The sequence below is a fragment of the Oryza brachyantha genome, chromosome 3 (assembly GCF_000231095.2).
Source record: "Oryza brachyantha chromosome 3, ObraRS2, whole genome shotgun sequence".
Taxonomy (NCBI): Eukaryota; Viridiplantae; Streptophyta; class Magnoliopsida; order Poales; family Poaceae; genus Oryza; species Oryza brachyantha.
Genome location: NC_023165.2, coordinates 11,639,628 through 11,664,472, shown reverse-complemented (window position 1 = coordinate 11,664,472; position 24,845 = coordinate 11,639,628). Strand labels below are relative to the sequence as shown.

Sequence of the window (24,845 nt, the reverse complement as noted above, 5' to 3'; positions counted from 1 at the left end):
GGTTGCAGATCAAGCTGGAAAGTGTGAATCACGTTAATTAGCTCATCTAAATCAAGGCAGCTTCATACAGGTTGATCATGGAGTCAGCGTGAATGGTTTGGTTTTGGTTTGTGTATGCGAGGATCTGATATGTTAAATAGAATGGCACTCCCTCGATTTTGATCAGAACTTAGTTGGAATTTCGAGGTTTGAGAGATGTTCTTCTCTAATAGAACAAAGAGTGTTATGATCATGGGAATATAGAAGATTGTTTAGTAAACTAGTAGCATAATAAGATATTAGAGGCCAACTGAACCCTGTTGATTATGTCATAGTACAATCTACCAAACACAATTTACAAGAAAGACTTTTTTAGATAATGAATTAATGACACAAAAAACTTTGATGTATGTCAGGATGTTGTGTGCAAAACATGTACTAGGTTTAAAGAGGAGTACGATGTGAACCTATTAAATAAAATAGTCATATCTCATATTTCGATTCACACTACATAAACTTTCTTTCAAAACAACAAAAGAAGAAAAAGTTAGTAGTTCTATTTATTTGACATAAAGATTGTTAAAAATTATGTTAAGTTAAGAGTGAAGAATTATCAATTCAGAGGTTAACTATCAATTCAAACATTAATAGATTTGTACCATGTTAGTACACTCGATCATTTAAAATAAATTATTTATTTATACATATGACGCTAGACTTAATTATATTTATATGGATTATTTTAAGGTACACCAAAAGTATTTTACACCATCCATTGCCCATTGATCCAAGTCCAAGTGCTAGTGTTACTCTTACCCCATAGGTATTAAAACATCATTTATTATAATTTAAATGCTATTGAAGTTAATTGTTGTGGACTCATAAGGAATGCATGAATATTTATTTAATTGGAAATTAAAATTTGTAATTCTGTTAAATAAAAATAAATGTACCAATTTTGAATTAAACTGCCAATATATTTAAATACTACAAACTTGAATTATATTTAAATTTAAAGATGATTGTCTTCTTTTTTAAATTAGTATTAGTATGTGTAAAAGGTAATTTAAAATCCTCGGAGTTATATGCATGTAAATCTTAAGTGGAAATTATTTAAAATATCATGTTTTGACAAAAAGATCCAAATATTTCAAAATTCAAACAAATTTTATTTTTTATCTCGTGTATAATTTTTTGGATTTAAAACCATCATTTATTTTTTTTATAAAGTTCAATAATTGTTGCACATTACTTGTTTGCATGGTTTAAATTTGGAAATCATGGTTATGCATATTAATACTTTCGATGTGTTTTATTAATTAGGATGTGAAAATAAATAAAATAAAGAGTAAATTACACCCATGGTACACAAACTTGTATGGTGGGTGCAAATAGTTACATCAACATGAAAAACGTTTGTTTCGGAACAACAACAACCTGTGGGGTCTATGTAAACCAAGACAAAAATTGACCATGCAATCAAAATGATTGTCATGGCGCTTATGCATCAATTGCATCAGCTTCGACGTGACGAGAATGCATGGAGATATTGTTTTGCACAAAACAACCTAATCTTGATTTTCCTATTAACCACCCCACCTAAATTTCTGGCAAGAAGCACGTTATTATCACCAACAGACTGACGGGGACAGATCTACAATTGGGGATTAGGGATCGGCGCCAGGCTGCATTACGGCGTTGTTTGGTGGTGCTCTGTCCGGCCGACCGTCATGGCACCATCCCTAAGACCTCTAGGAGCAGATCCTCTGGTTTATGGTGAGTTGGATTCTCGGCATAGTGCTGTGGCGTTTTAACTGCACTCATGAAAAATATACGTCTTGGACTTCTTTTTGCAAAAAAGATAAATATTTGGAGCTGGCATCCACGTCTGCGCCATGTAATTTATTTTGATTATGTGGCTAATTTTATTCTTGTTTACACGGACTACGCAAGTTGTTGTATCGAAACAAACGTTTTACATGTTGATGTACCTATTTGCACCCACCATACAACTTCGTGTACTGTGGATGCACTTTACTCTAAAATAAATTAATGGTCAAGATTAATTGTTAATTCTTAGCTCTAGGGAAGTAAGATGAAGTACTCTAAGAGAGCTCTATTTGTATACAAGCTACCACTAAGCAAGCATTTCCTATCACATGCAACACAATGAGACTAAGTCATATCACTACTGCTCAAAGATAGAAACGTTAAATCAGGCTAATGATAGTTATCAAATGTTTATGTTTTACACCTATTCATAACCATGACATGTTGATAAATATATACATAAAACATTTTAATCTAGTTGTTTCAAAATCATTTAACTCCAAATTCTTATTGTATGAGAATATTTTCAATGCTATTTATATCATTAAATAGTGGATGCAACAATAAATACATATGCACACATCCCATTAAATTCATTTTCCCAAAATCACACTTTTTACAAAATCTGTTACAGTAAATGCACATTTTACCCATAATAACCAGCCAACTTACTCTATATTTTATTGAAATAGGCACGCGTGACTCATGAAAAATATTTATCTAGAACTCAATAATGATACAGTCATATTAGATAATTTCACACGTCCATGTGCCACGATCAAGATCCAAAAGAATAAAGTAAAAAGTTGGAGATTAGATCAACTCTAAAAAGTTTACTAAAAGTATAGTGCGGTCTCAGGGTCTAATTTTAATGTTATGGATTCCATACCTACTTATAATAAAAATGAATAATGATTTTGTCGATTAACTTCATCCATCCCCGGGCCCACGCACATCATTTTTCTTCTCATACATGTCGTCACCTGTACATATCCGACTAGGCCTACGCGCCATGTTCGGCAAGCACCCATAAGTTATCATTTTCCTCGTTTTCCGTGTACACGTTTTCCAAACTGCTAAACGATGTATTTTTTATGAAAATTTTCTATAGAAAAGTTATTTTAAAAAATCATATTAATATATTTTATATTTTTTAATAATTAATTAATTGTGTATTAATCTATTACTATTTTTTTCGCACCGGATAACTAACCCACCCTCTACCGAACGGAGGCCTCCGCCGGGAGAGACACGTAGGCGGCCGCGGCGGTGGGCGCTTAATTGGGCGGCGGAGAGGTGGTTTTACGACCACAACAGCAGCAGTGGCGCGAGTGGGAGCTCGTGCGGCCACTACACCTACCTGGTGTGGCACGCCACAACGGCTATCGATCGGCTGCTGATCCAGGCGTCGTCCGCGACAGGGACACCGACGTCTTCATCACCTGCGACTACGACCCCGCCGGGCAACATCGAGGGCAGAGCCCCGTACTGAACATGCATGCAACCATGTAATGATACATGCAACTAACGTACGGTAGAACAGTTATATCTAAACTCACATGTTTATTGAGTGATTTATATTATATTAATATATATGTTTTTAAAAAAATTAATAACTATTAAGATAGCATGTAATAGATGAGTAAATGTTAACTCAATAGTTTAAAATTCACTCCCACGTACTGTACGCACGTTGAGCTAGCTAGATATATATTTTTGCATGCATACGTGCTGATGGAATAAGTCCTCCTGCAGAGCTATGTCCTACTGTACATACACCTCGTATGTATCAAGTACGAATCTATTTCCAGTTATGTTGTATATTTTGTTTAAGGCATCATCGGTTTATTGCATGTGGTATCCGAGTAGGTATTGTGCTTGTGCATGTATCCACGATTCGTTGCCTGGTGAGTCATCGTCTTCTCTCTAGGAAGATGATCGAGTGGAGGCGTCTGAGATTGGAATTGGTACTTTCATAATGGGGCTGTCATTCTGTCAATAATTTAGTACTGAATATTGTATTGATTTGGTTTGTTTTCTGGGTGTGATTGCGTAAGATCATCTATTGATTTGTTTCGTGTGGCTCTCGGTCCCGCTCCGCCGTGACATGAGTTAAGCATGGTTTTATTCAGCTTGAAATTATTATAATTTAATTTATTAGGAGTAAGCTGAAACAATAGATAGAGTATTGTAAACAAATTATTATAATCCAGATGTCATATTACTATAGTCTGAGAAGCTCATCCAAATGTTTTTTATTGCATGGTTAAAGACCCACTATACTTGAGTACTATACTTGGGTACTTTAAAATAACTACATACATTTGTCGTTTCTTTCTACTTTAGCTTATAATAATCCAACTCAATAATCAATATTACAATAAATGTCTAGCTGAAACAAATAGAGTCTTAACACTGCTAATGGGCAGTCCACCAAATTAACTCACACCAATTATTCTTCATTAGAACTAACCCCGAGCAATCTAACTTCAACATTAGTCCAATCCGTACCAAATCATTTGGCTAAAATAGGTCCAATCCACTCTGGCCTAATGGATGTACCCATTTAGTTGGTATAAACTCGGACCTAAAATTTTTAAACTCACGTTTATACTATAAAAATTATCAAATTTGGCTAAAAAATTGGTAGGGTAACTTATTGTGTATAAGAGCAACTTTGTGTAAATTTTGATCAATTTCTACATGTGTCTTTTCTTATCTATTGGTTACCTAATTAAAGGGATATATTTGCCCTTCACGGATCAAATCTATTTAGAACATGAAATCATCCAACCAAATATATCTATTCCATAGCAATTCATTTGTCCCCATAGTCACTCTAATAGTCACTCTAATCCAAACCATTTGAAATAGCAACCCATTTGCACAAAACCAAAGACAATCCAATTAATAAGAAAACAGATCATTTAATCACTTCCCATTCAGCCTATTAGTAGTACATTGCATGCATCTTGCCACTCTGACCGTGATCTCTCCTATAGTCCTAATATCCTTATTTGATCCACTGCTCAAGGTCTCATAGCAGAAACATAATCAATTATTATGAGTAGTTCTTCGTCGTTGCTAATGATTTTTGTATGCATATAGCACCAAGAGCAGCTCGTTCAACGCTAGCCATTTTAGCCATCACAATGCCTAGGCCCCGTTCTTTGCCCCCCTCAAGTTAATTTATCTCCCTCATTTTCCACACGCACGTTTCCCGATCTATTAAACGGTGTATTTTTTATAAAGATTTTCTATAGGAAAGTTGTTTTAAAAAATCATATTAATATATTTTATATTTTTTAAATAATTAATAATTAAGTAATCAAGTACTAATCTATCACTATGTTTTTCGTGCCAGAGATAACTTAACTTACCCCCTAGCTGCCGAACGCGGCCCTAATCATGCAGGATACATTTGTAAATATTCTTACAGCTTTTTACTATAGGAATTCATGTTTTCTTGAAAATAATAATTTTTGTTGGCACCAGCTCAATCTCCACAATCAGAATGTTAGAATGGTTTAGATTTACTTAAACTATGCAATATTTCACAATATATACCCGATCAAGGTGTCTATAAGCACATACAAAAGTTCATTATCAGTAGAAACAATAATCAACCAATAAAATAAAAATATCTTCCCAAAGTAAAAGGCAAATAGTTGTCACTTTTAAAATTAACATTAAATCAATATTTCTAATAATATAAAATAAAATTATCATTAAATTGATATGACTAATATTTTCAACCAATGCTACACATATTTGGATATGGTTGAAGTTTCTAAAATTTAGTTTTGTAATTTTCTTAGCGTTGTATTGAATATGACACTGAATTAAATAGCTGGATTCATAGATATGAAACTTTTCCAACCTTTTTGAAAATAAAATAAAATAAAATAAAATACTATATTGTTTCTGTGTATTTTTTACCCTTATATTTGGCTCATTTAGAGGTCATTTAATCCTCAACATTGTCACAGAGGAGCCTTGGGGTTTTATAGTTTTTATAGTTTTGTTTATTTCTGTCGCAACACGGTTTCCTGCTACTACATCTATTTTATATTATAAAACTTTCTAGTCTTAACTAGATTTAACATATAACTAAAAAGTATTACATCGTAAAACGGATGGAGTAGTTAAAAAAAAACTCCACGTGTCTGTTTGCTCCCCATCTACGGTCACAGCTACACCACGTGGAGAAGGATCGCCCGTCGGATGCGGCCTCATCGGCGGCGACGCCGGGTTGTGGCTGAGCCGCGCCGCGGTTCCCGGACCACACGGGCCACCGCGCCGCCTGCCGCCTGGCCCAGCTGCCGCCAAGTGGCCGCCGCCGCGGCCTCGCCCTCGCCCACGCCACCAGTATTTCCCCGCCCCCGCTCGAACGAGCGCGCGAGGGAGACCCGCGCGGTGGCGATGGCCTGCCTAAGCATTAGCACTACTCCCGCCGCGCTCTCCACGCGCCTACTACCCTGCGGCGGCCGAGCGGCCCCGACGTGCTGCTCGCTGCCCGCGTCCTCCGCGGCGGGTGGTCGCTGCAGCTGGCGGCTCGCGGCGGTGGCGGAGGAGCCGCAGGCCGTGCAGCAGCGGCGGACGGTGGGGTCGGGCGAGGCCGGCGCGGAGGGGGCGGCCGACGCCTCGTCCAAGCTGGTTCTCGTCGTCGGCGGGACCGGCGGCGTAGGTAAGGAGATTGACATCTCTGCTATCCCGAGTTAGTATAGTTCTGTCAAGCTCGTCATGAATCCATGATGGTAGTTCAAGGTTACATATGCTCCTCTGAGTAAGATATTGAATGTTTTTTTTTCCCTAATGGAGCTGCACATTGTTGTACAAAATGTCATGCAATCGGGTGAATTTTGCTCCTAAATTCTTAGGAGATGCTCTTAAGAGTTGTCCTAGAACAATTATATATAAAAAAAAGGTTGCATGTGATCTGCATTTTAGGCCAGTCTGAAAACTATCTGCTCTGCAGTTGTCTATGATATTGATTATGCAGATCCTTGCAGGGCAGTTGGTGGTGGCATCTTTGCTGAGCAGGAACATTAAGACAAGGTTGTTGCTAAGAGATCCTGCAAAGGCAGCGACCCTATTCGGCGAGCAAGATGAGAGTGTATTTCAGGTGATCTTACATCCAGAGAGCTTGAACATTATATTTCCTCCCTTGCAAATTTTGCTCATATGATTTGATTTGTTACTTCATGGAAGACTTACAAGGCAGACACACGAGATGCTGCGGATTTGGATCCAGAAATATTTGAGGTTTGTTTTCTTATCTCTTGTTGTTCTGAAGCTGAAATAGTAGAGGGTCTGTTGGGTTTTAATATATGCATGATTGAATAAATCAAAATATAGGGATCTCTTTTCACAGGGAGTTACGCATGTTATCTGCACTACTGGAACTACAGCATTCCCTTCAAAGCGCTGGGATGGAGATAACACTCCTGAACGTGTAGGTAAGTACTGCCTAAGATTCTTCAATGAAGTTTTTCAAAAGAAAGTTTCTTTGTTCTATGAAAATGCAAAAGTGATGAATAATCTCAGGGAAATAATACTTAAGGAGCCTAAAAACCTAAAAGTGTTTGATTGTGCTATGTAGAAACTAAGAATTGAATTGTCAACGGTTGCAGAGTGCTAGGAAATTGCTAATCATATTTCGAGATCTTGGCTCACCCACTCACAGAGTTAAACATGTGTTTTAAGTTGATCATGATAATGCATGCTACTATTGAAAGTCATACCTGGTCCATAGATGTATAGAGTCTGATCTATCTTTGTGACGCATTATGATCTAGTATTGTCCATGATGTGTAAATATCATATATGCAATGGTGAGCAAACAATGTCCTGTTACTTTTGTTGAGTACATATCATTTTATTTCTGTTTCTAGATTGGGATGGCATCAGAAATCTAGTGAGCGCCATGCCACGGACAGTCAAGAGACTGGTTTTGGTGTCATCCATCGGTGTTACTAAATACAACGAACTACCATGGAGGTATACCACAGATTTCTGAATAAAAAACCTGTATTTTACAGTTGAACTTCCTATTGTCATACTAGTCTTTGAAGTGTCAGAAATTTAACATTCACTCGTGTAATGCATTTTTCAGTATCATGAATCTCTTTGGTGTGCTTAAGTACAAGAAGATGGCAGAGGACTTTGTCCAAAATTCAGGCATACCTTTCACCATAATAAGGTGTATATTGCGCACATAAATCCTTCTCATGGCCTCATAACGGATATATTCCTCTCACACGATATTATCTGCACTGCAGACCTGGACGATTGACTGATGGACCCTACACTTCTTATGACCTTAACACACTTCTTAAAGCTACCGCTGGAGAAAGACGGGCAGTTGTCATGGGCCAAGGTAACTTCTTTTGTTATTTGTGGATTTCTGCTGTTGCTAACCTATGTTATTCTTGTATGGTTGTACCTCTCATCATTGACCCTATTAGGCGACAAGCTTGTGGGAGAAGCAAGCAGACTGGTTGTGGCAGAAGCTTGTGTCCAAGCTTTGGACATTGATTTTACAGAAGGACAAATATATGAGATAAACTCAGTGAAGGTATTCACGCCTCCAAAGTGGTTTCTGGCATTCCTCATGTTCTTTTTGAGACATAAAATTTGGTTTTGTCTAAAGGTTAGGTTCAACTTAGTTATACAAAAGCTGTCTCTTTTATCTACTACTCCCTCTGTCCAAATATAAAAGAGATTTTAAGGTTTCAACTTGTTCTTACTTTTCATTCAAATTTCTTCTGATCATACATTTATCTAACCTCTCATTCTTTTTTGGTTGGGGCCTAACCTCTTATTCAAACCACCACTCATTTTAATAAGGGTATAGTAGTCATTTCTCCTTATCCTTAATCTTTTTAAATAGGGAAATATCTCTTATATATTTGGACAGAGAGAGTAATTGTTACTCTCTCCAAGATATCTCACTGCATATGAAGTAGCTTGCCTCCTTATTTATGAAATTTATTTATCCTTTTGAACGGGCATGTCAATTATTTACTTCAGGGCGAAGGACCTGGGAGCGACCCAGAGAAATGGAAGGAACAGTTCAGAGCTGTTCAATCAAATTAGTAGCACTGTGTATACATTGTAATAATTGTATAGGCAATAATAGCTCACACTCACGCACGCTGCTGCATTGTATTATTTGCATAGTATTGTACTTTAGTGAAATTTCATAGAGGCAGCATAGGCTGATTGTAGTTCTTTTTTAAAATAAATAAATAAAGAAACGCATAATTAGCATTGTTCAAGTAATGAGATTTAGCAATTTTTAGCCTCATGACCACGTTGATTGTAGTTGGCATGAGTCAAGCAGAATCAGCAGATATGTGATTGTGTTCTCGGAGTTGTTTGTTTGGGGATGATTTTTGGTGGCAATTATACTTGTTGCGTATCTGACCAATTTTTTTAAAAATCTATAACCATTACAGTGTAAATCTTATTCGTTCAATAACATGCTAATTCTCAAGCCAACCATGGAGGTTTCATACTTCCATATTACTGAAATGTTGATAACTAACTGAATTATATGCACAATTTGTTACTTATATAGTTATATTCTGCACCAATTATACCTGTTGCGTATCTGACCAATTTTCTCTAAATCTAGAACAATTAGTGTGTAAATGTTCAAATTCTTTCATTAACATGCTAATCCCAAGCTAACCATGAGGTCCATATATGACCACTAAGAAACAAACGTTGGATATTAGACGAGGAACTCTTGTATCGAAATTTATTAAGGGCCTATTCGGATTTCAGGGTTTTCATGGGATTTTGGAGGAGTACTGTTCATAGGAAAATTTTCTTTTCCTATCATTCCGATCATACTAGCTGCCTACGGGAAAAGTAAATGAAAGTTTCCCTCATGGTTGGTTTTAGGGGGAAAACATAGGAAAATTCCATCCACTTCAAGCTCTTTTTTTCGATTCCTTTGCATATGCCCAAGGCAATCAATCAATACAAAATAGCTTATCAAACAAGAACAGAATAATAGTAGTATGCCAGTATCAATTATTTGCATGCCTATTCAAATGATTAATAAGATGTTACTGTATATTTCCTATGTATGTTCTCATGTCCATCCGAATGATTCTTCCTTCCAGTTTCTTGTGTTTTTCGTTCCTATGTTTCTCACATGAATTCCTTTCATATTCGTATGATTTTCCTATCCTATGTTCTGAATAAGCTCTAAAAAAGTGAGCATTGAAACTGCGTTGGCTAGCCCACCAGTTTTGTGGTGCTAGCTAGAAGATCTATGAGCCTTTCTCCATATGACCACTCTCGAATATTTTATTATTTATCATCGTAATAATATGAATGATAGTCTATTTGTTATCTTATACATATTCAGTAACATAATTTGTTTTAAATGTCAATAATATGAGAAGTTAAGAACTACTCGTCTACTCCCTCTATGCCAATAATATGGGTTATTAATAAATTAAGTGGAGATGATTGCAACGATGTTATAATTAGTTCATAAAATAATATAGATGAAAATTTTAAATGAAAAATGGTTATCATCGCATAGTAACTTCTCTAGCGGGGATCGTGGAAAACCCCTTTGGGTTCGGCCTAGGGGACATGATGGCAGGGGTCGTATTTGATGTGAATAGAGCTGGCAGTGTCAATCGAGATCAGAGTCAAAAAAGTATACATATTTAGATTGCACAGAGACTTAAAACCCTACTCTTTGTGGTTTTAGTATGATTTTGGTTTACCATTAGGTCTCTTTCCCTTTTTCCCTCTAGGCATGACCCTCCTTTTATAATTTGAAGAGGATATAGCAACTACTTTAGCCTAATTAATGCTACAGGTGTTTTCTAGTGAGTCATTTAATAGATACATCTTGTCCCTATATATGGCCAATGCTAAGACCAATAACGTGTGCACAGAGACAAGTATTCCATTCAGCTACACATGACTCTAACAAGTAATGAGGACGTGATTGACTAATGGGAGTATGCACCTTCAACTACATTTCTCACCTGCCCCTCGGATGTGTCTACTCTGACATTCTGCCATGTGAAGTATGTCACTAGCATATAGGCCCATAAAGATGTATGATCCTCGTATTAGCCACTTAAAGTTAGAGAAGTTATCCTCTCCCCAAATAATACAGAGCCTTCTTATCCTAATTAATATCACGACATTAAACCGCATACCTGTACAAGCGGCCTTCGCTCTGCAGCCTCTTCTTGTAGAGGGGCACCTACCCTTACACAGACGCCCTATGAGCGGGTGCTGAGCGTTGGGCTATCGACCTATTCTCGGCAACCCGACCCTAGCCTTGTTACCTTGGTACCTGATATGATGGTTCGATCATGATCTTCTCGGTGTCCCTCTATAGCACCGCGCTAGCCACTTAGCGAGATAACCCTAGTTTTCGTATCTTCCGTAATTATAATTGATTAAAATAAGTACATAGATATAGAGAAATAACTTTATCTTATAGCACATAGACGTTACTATAAAAGCTCTAGAATAAAACTAGTTGAGAATGCAAATTAGCAAATTGACCACTAACAACGAAGTGAAAAGAGCCCAGAGCCCCAAAGCCCAGCAGAGAGAGTTCCCCATTCCGACCCGCCGAAAGCCGCCCGCCGCCAGCTCGCCGAGAGAGCAGCAAACGCTGCAACAGGATGCTGTACATCGTGGGGCTCGGCCTCGGCGACGAGCGCGACATCACCGTGCGGGGGCTCGACGCCGTCCGCCGCTGCGCCAAGGTCTACATGGAGGCCTACACCTCGCTCCTCTCCCTCGGCCTTGACCCCTCCGCGCTCTCCAACCTCGTGCGTTCCGCCCTCCCCCTGACCCATGCCCGCCACCTGTTCGACCAAATGCCAGTCCCCCGCTCACGCGCCGCCGTTCTGCCGTTCTCCTGCGCAGGAGAAGCTGTACGAGAAGGAGATCACGGTGGCCGACCGCGAGATGGTGGAGGAGCGCGCCGACCAGATGCTGCGCGAGGCCGCCGACGCGGACGTCGCCTTCCTCGTCGTCGGCGACCCTTTTGGGTAATGGCTGCTTTGAGAGCCTTTGTGTGCTGTGCTAATGTGCTCTAGCACTTGTTCATGTGCAAGAACCTTTCGGCTTATTTCTGTTTTAATGCCAAATTGCAGGGCAACTACACACACTGATCTGGTCGTTCGTGCCAAGAACATGGGGGTGGAAGTGAAGGTGATCCACAATGCGTCTGTCATGAACGCAGTTGGGGTTTGTGGGTTGCAACTTTACCGCTACGGAGAGACCATCTCTATACCTTTCTTCACAGAGACATGGAGACCAGACAGTTTCTATGAGAAGATTCAGAACAATCGACGACTTGGATTGCACACACTTTGTTTACTAGGTTCGTCATGCTTGCTTGACCATTACAAAGTACTAGTAGTCAAAACTCGAAATTCTTAAGTAAGCAATTCATCATTATTAATGAAGTAAGCCAGCAGTTAGCTTTCCCTTATATTTGCGGTTTTGGATCTTGGTTCTTATATTGGTAAATGCAATCAATGTTTAAAACGTAACAAGGAATAATTATTGAATATTGAACATGTAAAATTGTTTATATCACGGTGATCTGGATTGACTGCTAATAACTAGTATCTCCTGTAATTTACTTCTAGCAACAGCTGATCCTGAACTGTCCAATAAACATGTCTATGGTGGTTTTCTACATGCAGAACTTCATATTCTAGAATAATATGTAAACATCATATTTATTGACCGTCTCTTTTTTCTATAAAAAATAGTCCTTAAGAGAAAGATTTGGAGCTGCAAGTTATTGCACTACTTTCACTTTTGTCCTTGTTACCGTGAGTGGTTTCAGTGTTATCATTATTAAAGATAAATTGATTGGTTCTATTATTAAATGCAGATATTCGTGTTAAGGAGCCAACACTCGAGTCTTTATGCAGGTAATTGCATAATTTCCTGTCTACTCTCAATAATCTGCCCTGCTGAACTACATTTCCTCTAAGAATTATTCAATTCGCTATGCTAGAGGTTTCATTTCTAAGTTCTTGGAAGTTCTCATTGTTATGTTCTTTCTTCCAAGATTGTTTGATATTCTGCATGATGGATCATCAGTTGAATCTTTTTCATTGCCATTTAGAATATATCTTTCTTTTGTCATTATATTAATTTGCTCATTTTTTTTTCAGAGGAAAGAAAGTGTATGAACCACCAAGGTTCATGAATGTAAACACTGCAATAAGTCAGCTTTTGGAGGTGGAGGAACTGCGTGAGGGATCTGGTACTTTTGTAGAACCTTTGAACTAATTTTCCCATGTCAGCTCTCTCTGAAAAAATGCACTTCAAAAACATGAGTTTATCTATTTAAAGTCTTAACAAGGCCAGTCTATAAAAAGACTTAATGATGCCCTGCAGCGTAACTATTGCTAGATGTTTTAACGGTGCTTAGATGTTCTAATTTTCATAGGACAGTGGCTCTTAGTTTGAGATTAGCACTTAAAGATCACTTGTTTCCAGCATATGGTGCGGATTCGCTATGCATAGGCGTTGCTCGCCTTGGAAGTGATGATCAAAAGATCGTCGCTGGACCTATGAAGAAACTACTAGATGTTGATTTTGGCCTGCCCCTTCACTGCCTCATCATAGTGGGAGAGACGCATCCTGTGGAAGAAGAGATGATAGAATTCTACATGATCAAGTCCTGATGAATGGATGTGCTTTTATGTGAGTTTTACTCATTTATTGTAATGAAAAAAATGATCAATACTTTTATGCTTCATTCCTTGCAAAGCAGTTTCTACACCTTATATTCTGTGGGTAATGTTGGCCCAGTACTCATTGCCCCCGCATTTTGAATCAGGGCCTTGTAGCTGGATATATGATCCCAGGTGGCCAGGCCTATAGTTCCCCTCAATCGACACTTTGGTTTCTCGTGTGTAAGTTAAACTGGGATCAGCTATATTTTTTGCCTGACACTGATACTGAGTGCTCTCAAGTGTTGAACCTTGTTTACATTGTGTGAGCTCATGTTCGAATGTGTTCATGTAAAATCACCTTGAGATAGTGTTACTCATCAAGAACCGGTTACCGGAACATTAGCTACAACTGTAAACCCATGAATGAATTATGGTAACCTGGACGATTGTGTTGTCCAATATTCTGCGCTGTGTTTCAGATCAATCTTTTTGCTTTCTTTAGTCTCACAGCTCAGTTTGAGTCTGGGAAGAAGCCTTTCAGTTGCAGAGGATGAACAGTAAAAAACATGAATTTTTCTTTTTATCATTCGTTGCATGACAGGCTTGCTATTTTGTTCACCGGATAGGGGTGTACTGCTCCATCTGCAGCTGGTGCAGCGCGGCCTCGGAGCCGAAGCTGTGGCGTCCCGGCGACCTCCGGGAGCGGGACCTCGTCGGCGTCATGGGCCCCTTCACCCGCGGCGACCGCTGCGCGGCGGACGGCCGGCTGGACCTCGCGAAGACGATGTCGCTGGCGATGGAGGGGATCGGCGACATGGAGGGGATCGGCGACAGCAGGCGGTCGGCGAACGGGAAGCACTGCTCGGAGTAGGCGTCCGCCGCGGCGACGCCGGAGCGCTCCTTGGGCGTGCTCATCGACCGGAACTTGGCCTTGGCGGACGCCGTGGACGCCATGTACCCCGGGAACAGCGGCGGCGCGTCGTCGTCCCTCGCCGGCGTGCGCCTCCCGGCGCGGGTGAAGGACCGCCTGGCCGAGTACCCGAGCTGCCTGTCGACGCCGCCGCCGCCGTCGTCGTCGTCGCCGACGCAGGCGAGCCTGTCGGCCCTGGACCTGGAGCGGAGCACCGCCGGCGCCGGCGCCGGCGAGGGGAGGTCGTCGGTGCCGTCCCTGCTTGGAGATTGGTGCGCGACGGGGATGTCCTTGTCGAACGGCTGCGATCCGACCCACTCCTCCAGCCACGTCCACCGCTGGTTCAGCGTCTCCATCTCCTCCCTGCTCATCGGCTGCCTCCTCACCCCAGCCTTCTCCTGCATGCCACCGATCAAAACGGAAACCACTGGTCAGCCACTGAAGAGTGGGCCCGCTGCTGTCAGAGACCTCATCGTGGGAGCAGGTGACGTACGCTCTGGTGGAGCGAGGCGTACTGCAGCGCGCGGACCCGCTTGAGGGCGGCCTCCTCCCTGCTCCGGCTCATCGCGCTCATCTCCTCCTTCGACAGCGTGCTGCTGTCCCACCCCTTGCCCTGCTGCTGCTCCTGCATCCATCCACCGATCCGCATTCAGATTCCAGTAGTAGACAGTTCATTCAGGTGGTGTTTACTGTTTAGTTGTCAAAATTTTTTTAAAAACCTCACATCGAACGTTTGACCGAATATCGGAAGGCGTTTTCAGACACGAATGAAAAAACGAATTTCACGGCTAGCCTAGAAACCGCGAGAAGAATTTTTTGAGCCTAATTAATCCGTCATTAACACATGTTGGTTACTGTAGCATTTATGGTTAATCATGGATTAATTAGGCTCAAAAGATTCGTCTTAAGATTTTTTTCATAACTGTGCAATTAGTTTTTTGGTTTATCTATGTTTAATGTCTTATTTAGGTGTCCAAAAGTTTAATGCGATGTGAAAAAATTTTAGGAACTCGTTCACTGGCTCCCCGACCGAAATATGCGAAATTGTAGTAGCACATTGACGCGATTGCAGCCGATGAGTAGGAAAAGAAGAGCCCAGCTGACAGCAACCGATGGTGCAAAAAGCAAAAAAAAATGTTGTGTGATGTGTGAGTGTGTGTGTGGGCAGTGTGGCAAGAAGGAACAGCAACGGGAAGGAATCGACCACATGCATGTGCATGTGTGCGAGACGGACCGTCCTGTCCTGGGCGATGATGGCGCGCACGACAGATGCTGACGTGACGCGCCGGGTCGCCGTCTGCCGTTGCCGCCACCCTTCTCGGTGGCAGCACCACATGCCGCGCATGTGCGGGGCCAAATCATTCGCACGTTGCCACTACCCGATGGAAAGTACCAGCTGCTGGCGAGAAGCGTTCTTGACGACGACGACGACGACGACTAGCAGCTGCAGCAGCAGTAGTAGTACTGTAGTAACTTACGTGTACCGCGGCGGCGGCGGCGTAGTACAGCTCGCGGCCTCGCCGGAGCAGGGCGTCCATGCCGTCGGTTGCGGCCGGCGGTGGGGTGGCGGGGTGGTCGCCGGCGGCGGCGGAGGCCCTGGCGCGCTGCCGCGCCTGGATCTTCATGAGCGACTCGAGGCCGCGCAGCGTCGCCGCCGTCTGCCGCCGCACCGCCTGCCCCCGGATCAGCGCCTGCAGCCGCACCAGCCCCTTCAACGCACGCAGCGCCCTCCTCGCCTAAAAATAATTAATTTTTTATAAAAGAAAATTCACGTTCACGTATAGCAACAGCAAAAGAAAAAAAAAAGCTAGTAACTTTTGGCCAGAGCATAAATCCTCCTATGCATTGATACGAACACATTATGGTTATCAATCTGCTGCAAAATCAGTTGAAAATGGCACAAAATTTTGCAGTTTCGAAGCAAAATTTTGTGTTTTTTTTTGCTATGGAGGTTGTTTGTTATACTTACGAGGTATCCGCGGTAGACCGATTGGATCATAAGGGCGGCGTGCGCGTGGCTGGACGGCGTCGGCGTCGTCGCCGGCGCCAATGCCGCCGGCTTCCCGGTGAGGCGGACCACCTCGGCGGCGGCGTGCGCGGCGGCGACGGCCGCCTCCGCCGCCGCCGCCGTGGCGAGCGCGACCGCCATCGCGTGCTTGCTCTGCTCGTCCTCCGCCTGCCTGATCTGCTCCTCCTCCACCGCCGCCGCCGGCGCCGGTGCCGGCAGCGCGAACGAATTCTGCGTCTTGAGCTTCCCCACGAACATCCACCTCTTGCTCTTCACCTTCTGATCACCACCACCACCACCTCGTCAGCTCAACTCATCGTCAATCGATCAACCAATCAAGTATTAACAAATTCTCGCCAAATTTCGGCAAGATTTTGTGCCAAGAATCAATGCAAACCTTCTCCACTTTGGCCTTCTGCTTCGGCTCGGAGACGAAGAGCCTCTTGATGCGCTCGAACCATCCCCTCTTCTTCCTCTCCATGTCCAAAGAAGCAGCGGAGTCACTACAACTCGACAGTGTCTGAACCGAGCGAAATCTGAAGCAAGAAACGCATCACCATTACCAGAAATGCAGTGGATAATAAGAAACAAAATTTGGTAGGAGTAGTAGCAGCAGCTCGCATGTCTCAATCGTAAGATCCAAGGAAATGTTGACGAAAGCTGCGGCAGGACGAGGGCGCTTTGCTGCCAACACAAGCCACTGTTCGTCAATGTGACAGTGTCCGCGCAAAACGAAGGAATCAAGAAACGGAAAAAAAAAGACATAATATAATTCAGAGCAGGACTGCTGCATTGGATTCGATTTGAGGATTTGTCGATGCGTTTGTCAGTAATCTCATGCTTAACAGTTTTTAATCATTCGGTGGGAGCCATTTCGAGGCTAAGCCAGTGAGTGGTTAGCTGGGTGCTTTCTTGTGTCACCTGCTAATTTCCATATACAAATCACGCTAAAACACCAACCCGAAATGCCTACTTTTGATGCGACAAATCGCAGCATTACTTTGCTGTGCAGAATGTGAAGGGTTTCTATCTGAAAAACATCTCATGGCAGCTGAACAAACAAACAAACAACCAAACATGACATGAACTTGCACTGCATCTGAACTTACTCTGAAACAAAGAGCACAATGGAAGCAGGAAGAAGAGGAAAGTGAAAACACAATCAAATGAATCAACCATGAGAGTCTTGAGACCAGAAGAAGAACTGAGATCAAGTGCCAAGATGAGAGTACCTGGCAGATGAACTGGACGGCAGTGGTGCTAGCGGAGACTCTCACTCTCAGGCCTCAAGCAGCTAGCAGCTTGTGGTGTGGAGCTGATGACACAGACAGGATGCTCATGTATGGCAGATCATGCTCTGCCTGCCATATGTGGGAGGAACCGATTTGCAGTGGAAAGCCAGCAGGCCATGCTCACCATCTGAGAGAACCCCACATGAATCAAGACCTCTCTCTCTCTCTCTCTCAATTTATACAAGATGGAGCATTTGCAAAGAGCCCTTGAGATTTGGCAAGGTGTGAAACGCCCTGCGCCATCTGCCATGTTTGCTTACCTCGAGACCCTCCTTTCTAGCCTTCATGTGAGGTGGTGTTTAGTTGCCAAAATTTTTTGGCAAAAACATCACATCAAACGTTTGACTGGATGTCGGAAGAGGTTTTTGATACGAATGAAAAAACAAATTTCACGGCTAACCTAGAAACCGCGAGACGAATCTTTTGAGCCTAATTAATCCGTCATTAGCACATGTTGGTTACTGTAGCACTTATGGCTAACCATGGACTAATTAGGCTCAAAAGATTCGTCTCAAGATTTCTTCCATAACTGTGCAATTAGTTTTTTGGTTTATCTATATTTAATGCTTTATTTAGATATCCAAAAATTTAATGTGATATTTTTGGAAAAATTTTTTGGAAACAAGGCCTGAGCTTAACTGTGCTGAGTTGTTTACAGTGAGACATGGAACTTCAGAAATTCAGAACACATGTATTCCTTGCAGATTGTACGAAAAACACAAAGATTGTCACTTGGTACATAAACAAAAACAATACTCCTTCGTTCTAAAATATAAGTATTTTTAATATTTAAATGTAGACCACCTTTTTTATTGATTCTTATTATTCAATCACTCCAATGAGTTCTAAAATCTAATCATTTTAAAAATTAATAATTGAAGTGACTAAGAAAGTCTTTTAGTATATTCATAGTTCATATTAAATAATCTAAAATTATTTATATTTTAAAATAGAGCTAGTACTAGTAAGTGATATTTTATGGAAAACAAGGGTTGCGCTGAGCTACCCTTTCTTGTGTACTCCAATCCAAAAAGACGCAATTGTATGATATTTTTTACGTTCTAAAATAAGGTAATTTTTAGTTATTCCATTTTGTCCCTAAAATAAGTTTATTTTTGAAGTAATTTGTTTTGGATGGACTTACTTTGCTCCAAAAATATAAATATCACTATGTTTAAATCTTATACGAAAATATATGTATTTTTAACATTATTTGCTGTGCCAATTATCCCATCAACCACCATTTAATTTTTGTCCTATGTTATTCGTATCTACCCTTCTATCCACATCAATTTCTTCTTTATCAAGATGGTTTTTTTTTCTCAAACTTAATATCTGCTAAACAAAGTAGAAGTGCTCGTATTTTTAGTACTACAACTACAGTGGGTAATTTTTTTTAGCCCGTTGATGCAGTGAGTGCATCATTGGTATTAGAAACAAACGGAACGGGGTGGGGTGTGCCCACTTGAGAAGTAAACAAAATTAAAAGGGGTCAGGCAGGCAGGCAGAAAAGGGCGCAGCAAGCAACGCATGAATGAAAGTCGTTTGTGGGCGCACTGCCGCCACAGCGAGCGCTGTCTGAAGATCCGATCAAACACCCAAAAGCCGGAAACCAACAATTGCTTTCGGACAACCCCCCTCCCCTCCTCTCTTGGGCTCCATGTCTGCTTTAAAATGTCACAGAAAGCATCACATTCGTGTAGAAAGAATAACTCATTCTTTTATAATTGTTAAAAAAAGTATTAGCTTTTATAAATGGGGTTTTGGCGCTTCCACTCGGTTCCGAAGGAGCCTCCATTTGTTCCTCGTTCTAGAGTAAAACCTTCGATTAGGGTAATGACTTGTAGCGGGTACAATAGGACAATAGAAACAGTCTTACCATCTTATATGATTTATGATAAGCTGGAAATTTATAGTGAGTTGGAGGAGAGTAAAGAGAAACAGGTAGTTGATCCTAACTACAGCTTGAGCTCATATGAACTTTGTTAGAGAATGGGGTGAGCTAGGGTAATGTTTTAATATGTATCCTCTAGTTAACTTTTACATGAGGTACTATATATTTGATTGGTAGTACCTAATATGGTAATTTTATAATCAGTAGTTGGGCTATACTATTGGTTTTGCCCTTATAATCACTGTCATGATGTGTTTTCTATTGTTCAGTAAATCCATAACATTGATTTATGATCGGCCATGATGTTAAAGTCATCACCAAAAGGTGTAATGTAAGTGGATGATTACTCTGTTATCCACAAAGGAGGGTGACCTCCTGGCCGGACAGGAATATGTGATGAACCCTAAAGGGACACTTTTCTCAATTGATAGCAAAGAAAATAGTACCATTTGACCTGTTTTCCACAGGACAGAGATTGGACCTTCAGATCCAATCCACCATGGTTTGCATTGCATGGAAAGAAAGGCAGGCAAGGCAATAATGCCAGTAACCATGTGGGCAGGCCATGCTCCTCCACTGTCCACTGAGAGGAGGAGAAGAAAACCATTAGACCATGCCAGCCTTTCATGCACACAAAGCCTAGCTATCTGAACAATTATTAAAGCCATCTTAACATCCAGAAAGGAAAAAAAATGCTGCCACTGCCTTAGGCATGGGGTCCGTCTCCAGTGTATTCCACTGGCAGTAGAATTTAATCGACACCATTGATCTATTTTTATCGAACGACCGTGATTAAATTATACTACCAACAATATTAGGTGCAGTAGAAATTTGAAGGGGTAATATCATCATTTTTATTGTGATCTTTGTTGCCAAAAAAATATATTATAAAATACTACTAATCAATTAATTAATAAAGTATAAAAATACTATTTTTAATCAATGGTTGAGATTAGTTTTTCTGGTAGTATAATACTATCAGTAGAATGCACGAGAGGAACCGTCAGACATGACATGCTAGTGATGCCAGTATATATGCCACAACCAATTCAGTCCACCCCTCTCATAAGCTCAACTGTAGATCTTGGATTATGCAGAGCAATAGGAAGTAAAGTAACAGTGTAATTGCATAATGTGGCCAGTGTTTGGTGAATATGTTTATGTCCTGTTGAGCTTGCATTGCTGCAGATCAGTGTAGTGCAGTACTATTAGCCTATTGGGCCATTTAGGGTGGTCATATGAACTGCCTTTTTGCACTTTTGTCAAGGCTAAGCTGTAAAAACTGTCGCAATAATCAATCAGATGGTAAACTACTGATAACAGTACATTGCCGATACTTAATGTACTGTCAGATCATTGGTAATTTCTGTGAGTGACCACTAACCAGATGGATCATCAGTTTCTTCAGATCAGAAGACAGGTTTCATTTACTTATCCCTTTCACTGCAGTAGAATTCAATCAGTTCAGTACTTCAGTCTTCAGTCACTGTGCTTTTGCACATAGTACTAGTATTTGACACGAAACCCGCCTTTTTGTACTTTCGTCAAGGCATAAGCTGTAAAACTGTTGCAATGATCACTCAGATGGTAAACTACTGATCACAGTACGTTAATACTGTACTTAATGTACTGTCATATCATTACCAGTTACTGTGAAGAAGACCAGATGGATCATCAGCTGGTTTAGAAGCAAGACAGGCTTTATTTTACTTACCCCTTTCACTACTGTAGAATTCGATAAGTTCAGTACTTCCAGTCACTGTGCTTTTGCACATGTGTTAAGACCTGCATCTGCAATTCTGCATCCACAACACCAAACCTGTGACTCTTCTGTGAGAGAGGATATGGCTCAGGCTCACAAGTCACAAACATCTCATCTCGCAGGCACAAACATCCCCAGGAACAAGTTGCAGTTTTTTTCTGCAGAGATGGTCACCTCTGGGCTGATGAGTTGTTTGCATGTGTGCAGGAGTCGAAGGGACCAAGACTTTTGGCAGGCTCCCTGCCAAAGTTTCTGCATATGCAGCTGACAGCCAAAATGTGAAATGTAGTACTATTATCCAGCCAGCCAGTGCATGGAAACCGATCGAAGTGGATAGATAGAAATCGGTCTGGTTTTTTTTAAGTTGGATTGGCTCCAAGATCCAATGGCAAACTTGGGTTGACTTGGAGCTAATTAAGCTGGAAGAAGCGTTTTTACTAATGGCTAAGCCTCCATTGAGATCTTAACCAGTCAGTTGATGTAGGGGTAGTAGTTTTTTTTGCAGGTTTTTACTTTCTGCGTCCAGAGTTGCACTGGACAGTGGACACTCTACGAGCAAGCATGGGTAATCATACTACCCTGCTAATACTAGTAATCTTACTAAAATGCTGAGATAATTATGCAGCCTACGAGTCATAGCCCTGTGTATTACTGATTGTTAATACCATACTTATATATTGTCCTCCTCATTGTACACTTTCTGTTACTGCATGCTTGGACAGATCTCCCAAGGACTGCATGTACCTTCACAATGATTGTCTGAATAATGTAATTAGGCAGCTACTACTATGTATAGGCAGTTTAGCTGCAGCTCACTCAGTGTGAGACTGGGCTAGCTAATCTCTTGGTTAAGACCGACCTAAGGTTCAAAACTTCAAATTCCTCAGCAGACTGCATGGATCTCAGAAACAAACTTGACTAATTTACGTGAGCAAACACTCGTGTCCGGATCTTGTCTCCTCACTGTGCCCTTGCTCTATCTCATCGTTAATTAGCTAATAGACCTAATGATCTTAGTAGTCCAAGTTGTAGTTGATCAGTGGTTGCTAAACCAAGATTACATCAGTACGTCAATCTGCGATGGAATATATAGTCAAAAGTGGGTGCCACAAATATCTTTGACGTCTCAACGAAAAGACCATTTGATTGCTTCATCTTTTTGGTGGCAGCAGGAGTTAACCTCTAGTAACTGATAGCTCAGCCAGATGCATGGTACTCCATCCAAAAAATTGCATTTTCTGGTTTCTGTGTCGGGCGTTTGATCATCCGTCTTACTTAAAAATTTTATTAAAAATATTTTAAAAATTAGTAACGAGTAAAATATTATTTATGTTTTATCATCTAATAATGATAAAAAATAAATCGTAGAAAAAATTTAAATAAAAAGAAGAGTTAAAAATCGTATCCTAAAAACTGAAAATTTGACGTAAAACAGTAGAAGTAGTAGCAGTACAATTTAACATGGGAGGATCAGGATGCAGAGAGACAGGGGGTCAAAAACAGTACGGGCGTTTTCAGCCATCGTGTCCCTCGTTGGTTGTCCGAGTTGAAGCTAAAGATTGGACAGAACGTTAATTCTGCAGGTTAATTCGGTGGATCAGTTCGCCACGGGCATAGCTGTCTGTACTCTCCAAGTCATTATAACCACATGAATTTAAAGAAAACGCAGCGGGCCTAATTCCTTAATTACTTAACGATATGATTAGATCAGATTCAGAACCACAAGAAACACATACTCGAGGCTAAAAGGAATGCTGCCGAGAGCATGCAGACGAAGAAATCATGAGATCTAAGATGCAATGGGCGAGTAATTAATTGAGCTTTTACTGAATTTATGCTGCGTTTTTTTTGGATTTATGTGTAGATGAAAAGCCACAAGATTTCAGACAAAAAGAATGGCTGCATTCTGGAGGGCGATCGATCGATGGATGCCTCGATGGCAAGTGCATGATCTGTAGAGGTGTGTGGCCGTTATGCTCCCCAACCTCCACAGGGTACACACATGGCTGGCTGGCTGCCTCCCTGCTGCAGTCGTTTCTCTGTACCGTAGGACACATGCGTGTTTGCTGCCGATCTGCAAACAATCAGGGAGTGGCACTGTGTCGATTTCAGTGGCCAGGCTCTCTTCTCTGAATCCATCCGTCCATGAGACACGTCCATGGTGTCTCACAGTGTCTAGTCTTTTCGTTCTTAATTAATAGAGCAATTAATTTTACACGAAAAACAGAAAACAGCGGTACTGAAGAAAAATATACTAATTAATATTGCCTGTCGTGAGCCGTCATCTTATGGTTTGTTGGTTGAAAAAGTGAAACGATATATTTACAAATGAAAAATAATTTGTAATAAAACTTATATAGGGTTTATAGCAATTTAAAAGCTAAAGATAAGGGTGTTAGGGTCTTCAGTCATGCCCAAGCATTTTGGATTTTCGTTGGCACGATCTTTAAATTTTATGGAAAATAGATCATACAAAAATTTCTTGTATAATATTTAAGTGGTTTTTAATGTTTTATTAGTTAATTCAGTTATTTATATCCTTAAATACTTATCACAAAATAAGATGATCTAAAGATCTAGGGAGAAAAGAACACCACCACATGGATACCATGCTATGCGAGATAGACGACACCTGCACATGTAAGCAATGAGACTCTATAACAGTATTGTTACAGTAACACATGTTAGTATCGCTCACTGTTGAGACCATTTGGCACTATATACAGGCAGCTACCTACATTTAGCAACCAGCCACTACCGCCAGGTGTGAACCACAACCATGAGCAGATCACAAACAAAAAACAAGTTTATAAAATGGCTTCCTATGCTTCTTTTTATACTACAGTAACTACTGTACCACACTATGATTCAATTTAATAATACAAATTAGATATTATAAATTCTTTTAAATGCTATCATATATAAACCAAACATTCGTATTTTTGTTTATCTATCAAAGATTTATCAATCTGATTATTTAAACACACTCTGAGAAAATAGCAGTAAACCACTAGTCAACGGTGACAATTGTAATTTTGTACAATTAATTATATGTTGAACCACATTGTAATAAATTACAAATTTTCAAGTTTGGATGGTGATTATAGACCAAGTTTAATGCTAATTTCAGAAAAAAAATGCAACAACAAATAGATAAACTAATTTAAGAATCACTACAATATCAAGTTCATACATTGCAAGCTTAATTTTAATTAATTTATTTATTCACATTATCTAATATTAATATAAAATTTAAAGTCTATAAAACTAAATTCAATGAAAACCACTTAATACGAACATGAGTTGTATCACATACAACTTTCCTTCTTCTTATAATAAATGAAATGTTGTTAATGTTTGTATATATCAAAGGAACACAATATTTGTGCAACTCTCAGATAACACATAATTCGAAGTCTAAATTTCTTATGTGCATATAAAACACTTATCGTGTATTCTTATATTACATTAAAA

The 24,845-nt window shown here is 40.5% G+C and overlaps 3 protein-coding genes across 5 annotated transcripts; 2 read left to right on the top strand and 1 right to left on the bottom strand.

The window, feature by feature from the left end:
* Window positions 1–6,033: 6,033 nt before the first annotated feature.
* LOC102702742 (protein TIC 62, chloroplastic) lies at window positions 6,034–9,204 on the top strand. Its single transcript, XM_006651323.3, has 9 exons — window positions 6,034–6,496; window positions 6,822–6,934; window positions 7,021–7,074; window positions 7,184–7,268; window positions 7,704–7,809; window positions 7,925–8,011; window positions 8,091–8,188; window positions 8,277–8,386; window positions 8,842–9,204. Exons 1-9 carry the CDS (start codon window positions 6,034–6,036, stop codon window positions 8,905–8,907), a joined length of 1,182 nt encoding a protein of 393 aa, XP_006651386.2. The 3' UTR covers window positions 8,908–9,204.
* Window positions 9,205–11,386: 2,182 nt separating this feature from the next.
* LOC102714357 (probable diphthine methyl ester synthase) lies at window positions 11,387–13,761 on the top strand. The gene is made up of 7 exons (XM_040522673.1): window positions 11,387–11,633; window positions 11,731–11,855; window positions 11,961–12,190; window positions 12,713–12,752; window positions 12,999–13,090; window positions 13,327–13,533; window positions 13,670–13,761. Exons 1-6 carry the CDS (start codon window positions 11,484–11,486, stop codon window positions 13,512–13,514), a joined length of 825 nt encoding a protein of 274 aa, XP_040378607.1. The 5' UTR covers window positions 11,387–11,483; the 3' UTR covers window positions 13,515–13,533; window positions 13,670–13,761.
* A 339-nt stretch (window positions 13,762–14,100) lies between these two features.
* On the bottom strand, window positions 14,101–17,937 carry LOC102702459 (protein IQ-DOMAIN 14-like). 3 transcript variants are annotated; one of them, XM_040522669.1, is made up of 6 exons: window positions 17,656–17,937; window positions 16,821–16,959; window positions 16,385–16,702; window positions 15,894–16,151; window positions 14,909–15,040; window positions 14,101–14,813 (listed from the first exon to the last, which is right to left on the bottom strand). In XM_040522669.1, exons 2-6 carry the CDS (start codon window positions 16,902–16,904, stop codon window positions 14,121–14,123), a joined length of 1,485 nt encoding a protein of 494 aa, XP_040378603.1. In that variant the 5' UTR covers window positions 16,905–16,959; window positions 17,656–17,937; the 3' UTR covers window positions 14,101–14,120. The 3 variants fall into 3 exon arrangements, with proteins under 3 accessions (XP_040378603.1, XP_040378606.1, XP_040378604.1); XM_040522672.1 differs by having other exon boundaries at window positions 16,385–16,699; XM_040522670.1 differs by lacking the exon at window positions 17,656–17,937 and having other exon boundaries at window positions 16,821–17,187.
* Between the last annotated feature and the right edge of the window lie 6,908 nt (window positions 17,938–24,845).